The sequence below is a fragment of the Gekko japonicus genome, unplaced genomic scaffold (genome assembly GCF_001447785.1).
Source record: "Gekko japonicus isolate JY-2015 unplaced genomic scaffold, Gekko_japonicus_V1.1 scaffold3255, whole genome shotgun sequence".
NCBI lineage: Eukaryota > Metazoa > Chordata > Lepidosauria > Squamata > Gekkonidae > Gekko > Gekko japonicus.
In genome coordinates this window covers 92,270-96,983 of record NW_015167635.1, presented here as the reverse complement: position 1 = coordinate 96,983, position 4,714 = coordinate 92,270, and the positions used below count along the sequence as shown (strand labels likewise).

Sequence of the window (4,714 nt, the reverse complement as noted above, 5' to 3'; positions counted from 1 at the left end):
TGACACGCTTCCGGTGATGTCAGGGTGTGTGGCATATGCAAATAAGTTATGCTAATGACTAGCAGGGCTCTTTTTGTAGCAGGAACTCCTTTGCATATTAGGCGACACACCCCTAATGTAGCCAGTCCTCCAAGAGCTTACCGTAGCCCCTGTAAGAAGAGTTCTGTAAGCTCTTGGAGGATTGGCTACATTAGGGGTGTGTCGCCTAATATGCAAAGGAGTTCCTGCTACAAAAAGAGCCCTGCATGAGTTATGCTAATGAGCTCCTGCACCTCTTTTTCTACGAAATGACCCCTGGCAGGGACCGTCTGAACTCTCGCGCTGCCTTGCCGGTTCTACCGATTAGGCACCACGAGAGAAGGACATCCTGGTTTCACATGTGCTGCTATACCTCTGTGGCGACCGCGTGAACCGTCTCCCTCTTAAAGAAGCACGTCTGCGGATATACTGAACTGTTTGCAATAGATGGGTTTCCTGTGCGCTCCTCATCTGTTGCTGATGCCGCGGCCCTCAAGGGGAAGGCCTGCACGCGCGGTCTTGCCCAAAGCACAGAGGAGGCGTCTGGCATACAGAATGGGGTGGGGCGGGACTACAGTGAGTGGAACCAATACCTGTTAAATAGGAGTGGACCTGGTTTGAAAAGCTGGGTTGTGAGGAGGGATTTGAAGGAAGGAAGACAGGTGGTACCACATATAGGCCCTGGAAGGCACTTCCTGTCATAAGGGGCAGCAAAGGAGACAGGAGAGTTATTTAAGGGAAATAGAATGGGCACAACATATACCGAGCCAGTTTGGTGTCGTGGTTAGGAGCGCGGACTCTGATCTGGGAGAACCGGGTTTGATTCCCCACTCCTCCACATGCAGCTGCTGGTGTGACTTTGGGTCAGTTACAAGTTATTTCAGAGCTGTTCTTTCACTAGCAGTTCTTTATTTATTTATAGTTTGATTTTATTGAGAAAAATGACAGTACAAAATACAGAACAACATAAAAAGTAGAAAAACTGTGAAACTGTAAAACAGTAAAATTTAGCGAGAGTAAAATAGGTAAATCATTGTGCTCTTCGAAGATTACAGTTCGTAGTGTGGCATTTTAACTGTTCCATATAACACTACTAAGTTAGTGGTTTCTTTCAATGCAATTTCTTTAAGTTATCCAAATTATCCAAGTATAAAATATATAGATATTAAACAGTAATGGCAAGGCCGCGCAATGTATCCAATGTGTATACATATGACAGTATAATTTGATACGGGTAATCATATCTTATTCTAGTAGGTAAAAGCCTATAATAAATTTATAGCCATTTTTGAAATTGTGTCCATAGGGGAGGAATAAATTCCTCCGTGGTCAGGTATTCAAGGATAGGGTCCCATTTTGTCATACACGTGGTGCTGATCGGTTTTTGTGAGGCATTGTTTATTTTGTTAGTTACACTTTCCATGAGGAACTGGTCCCATAATTTGCGGTACCACAGATGGAGCGTGGGTGGGTTAGGGTCTTTCCAGCAGGAGGCTATTGATGTGCGTTCTCACTAGCAGTTCCTGAGAGAGCTCTCTCAGCCCCACCTACCTCACAGGGTCTCTGTTGTGGGGAGGGGAAGGGAAAAGAAAGGAGATTGCAAGCCGCTCCTTTAGGTAATGAAGGGCGAGGTATAAAACCAATCTCCTCCTCCTCAATCGGCAGGCACTAGCCTCTTCTGGCCGTGTCTTCCAGCAGAGAACCAGCACATCCGGTAGCACTCTGTGTTCACGTCCGGTAGCATTTCATGTTCACGTCCGGTAACAATTCATGTCCGGAAGCACTGGACGGGTGCTACCCATCCTGTTGCTTACAGCGCGATACAAAATACGGCACAAGTTTTTCCAAACCTACCCACCTGAGTCTGCTGCAGATTTTTGGGGAGGGTTTTAGGGAGTTTGCCTGATAGAAGCAAGGAGAGAAGGGATTGGGGGAACCCACAGCCTTCAGCTCCTCATCACTCACTGCCTCTTCTCCTCCTCCTCCTGCAGGTTCTTCCTCATGTACCTCATCAACAAGGATGAAACAGAGCACACTGGCCAGGTGAGGGGGGGGGGCTTGCTCATCTTGCCAAATGTGGAAGCAGGGGAGAGTCGCCGGCTACTCACCTGTTGCTTTAACAGCCTCTGAACCTGGAGGTTCCCCTTGGTCCCCATGGCCAGTCGCCACTGATAGACCTCTCTTCCATGAATCCGTCTAATCCCCTTTTCAGCCCGTCTGTGCCTCTGGTCGTCACTGCATCCTCTGGCAGTGAATTCCACATTTTAATCACTCTGTGTAAAGAACAGAAGGGCCCTGCTGGATCAGACCAGGGAGGGTCCATCTAGTCCAGCATCCTGTCTCACCCAGGGGCCAGCCAGTTCCTCTGGAGGGCCGACAACAGGGCAGAGAGGCTGAGGCCTTCATAAGAACCTCAGAAGAGCCCTGCTGGATCAGACCAGGGAGGGTCCATCTAGTCCAGCATCCTGTCTCACCCAGGGGCCAGCCAGTTCCTCTGGAGGGCCGACAACAGGGCAGAGAGGCTGAGGCCTTCATAAGAACCTCAGAAGAGCCCTGCTGGATCAGACCAGGGAGGGTCCATCTAGTCCAGCATCCTGTCTCACCCAGGGGCCAGCCAGTTCCTCTGGAGGGCCGACAACAGGGCAGAGAGGCTGAGGCCTTCATAAGAACCTCAGAAGAGCCCTGCTGGATCAGACCAGGGAGGGTCCATCTAGTCCAGCATCCTGTCTCACCCAGGGGCCAGCCAGTTCCTCTGGAGGGCCGACAACAGGGCAGAGAGGCCGAGGCCTTCCCCCGTGGTTGCCTCCTTGCTCTAGGATTCAGAGGATTCGTGCCTCTGAATGTGAAGGTTCCCCTCAGCCACCGTGGCTAGTAGCCACTGATAGCCCTCTCCTCCATTAATCTATCCAAACCCCCCTTTAAAGCTGTTTATTCCTATGGCCATCACTACATCCTCTGGCCGCGGATTCCACATTTTGATCGCTCTCTGTGTAAAGAGGCATTTCCTTTTGTCTTCTGAGCCTCAAGCTGCTCTGCAAAACTGGAAGGGGGGGGGTTGCTCTCCTTGCTGAGGTTTTCCCAGCATTCCCCCCTCCGCCCACGTCAACAGGCCCTCCGGTCTAACCGGCCTCCATTCTCTCCCCCGGCTGCAGGAGTCCTACGTCTGGAAGATGTACCAGGAGCGCTGCTGGGATTTCTTCCCTGCCGGGGACTGCTTCCGCAAGCAATATGAAGACCTGCTGGGCTAGGCGCCTCCCTGCCCCCCACCAAGGGAAGGGGGGGGGACGACCTTCTCTGGTCCACTTCCCTGTCCTCCCCCCTGGGGAAGGGGGGCAGTTACGATGCAGGGTGACACACCCATCCTGGCCTTTACAAAAAATAATAATTCGGGGGGTGGGGGAGGAGCAGGACAGGCCAACACCACCACCCCCTTGCCCCCATCATCACCGCAGTTCTTTCCATCTCTTGTCGCTGACCCCCAAATCCCCCCTCCCTGGCTACCTGGGATGAAGAGACGTGGTTTCCTGCCCTCTGGAGAAAAACGATCCGATTCGGGACTGCTCGGGCGAGCTTGCACCCGGGGGCCCAGTTAGCTTCATACCTGGCCAGTAACTCTTGGGTGGATTTCTGCCCTACAGGGAGGGAGCGGGGGTGGGGGGGGAGGATGTCCATGCAATATTTCCCTTCCTGGGTCAAAGGGTCTCCCTGGGTCAAAGGTGCCCCCCCCCCCCCCCAGTTTCAAGTGCCTTTTATAGACTCTTATACCCCCTAGGGAAAGGGGACGGGCTTTGGTGGAGGGAGTCCAGAGGTCTTTCAGACGAAGAGGAGGGAAGAAGAGGTCCTTTGCTGCTGTCTCTGTCAAGCATAGTGCAATCGGGGGAGGTCGTGGAGGGGGCGGAACGGAGAGAGAGACGGGTCTTCTGGCCCTGCGAGGCTCCAGGTTCTCGGTGTGGGGGGCAACTATGCATCTCTCTCCCCACTTTTGCGATCCCTCGCCGTGTTTCCCCCACCCTTAAAGCTTTGTCTCATCTGTGGGGTTAGTGCTACTGATTGGGGGGGGGCGCCCCCAAATGTATCCCTCTGTCTCTGTGTGAATGGATGGGGGAGGGATGCCGCGGGTGGCAGGGTTTTGTGCGTACTCCTCCTGGCTGCCCCAGCGCCCTCTCCTCCCGTCTCCCACTGTCTGTGTCTACCGTCACTGCCGTAGGAGGTTTTAAGCTGGGTCTACTGTAGGGGGGGGCAGCTGGGAGGATTGACCCCGTTGTCCTCCCCCCCTCCTCCGCCCAGCTTGTTTTCCTTGCCAATAAAACCATAGATTGCTGCAAACGGCCCCCCCGTGAGTCTGTGGATTTGTCCTTGCGTGCAAGTGAGAGGTGGTGGATCGCTAAACGGCACACGTGGGTGCCTGCGCTTTCTCTTTCCGTCTCCTTGGATGGCAGGAGGCCGAAGGCGGGCCGTAGTTGCCTTCTATCAGTGGTTCTCACGGCGTGGCTCACAGAGAGCCACATTCTGCGTCACCCTCAAAGAAAAGAGCCCCAGGACGACTGTATGCCCTATACACAAGCCCACCTGCCCGGCACCTACGATTATGGAAGATATAACTTATTAGCAGAGGTCATTTCGGGGGGGATTGCAGTTCCCCCGGGTGAGGTACGGGGGCGGGGCACATGACGAAGCCCCGCCCCCTGCTTCTGGC

General features: G+C 53.6%; 1 protein-coding gene across 1 annotated transcript in view; it reads left to right on the top strand.

Moving 5' to 3' along the window:
- LOC107112869 (ryanodine receptor 1-like) overlaps nucleotides 1-3,718 on the top strand; it is a gene marked incomplete at its 5' end in the record, with an annotated part of 75,479 nt that extends 71,761 nt beyond the window's left edge. The window contains 2 exons of the mRNA XM_015414064.1: nucleotides 2,010-2,061; nucleotides 3,171-3,718. Of these exons, the coding sequence (XP_015269550.1) occupies nucleotides 2,010-2,061; nucleotides 3,171-3,266 (148 nt within the window). The remainder of the gene's footprint in view (nucleotides 1-2,009; nucleotides 2,062-3,170) is intronic.
- Between the last annotated feature and the right edge of the window lie 996 nt (nucleotides 3,719-4,714).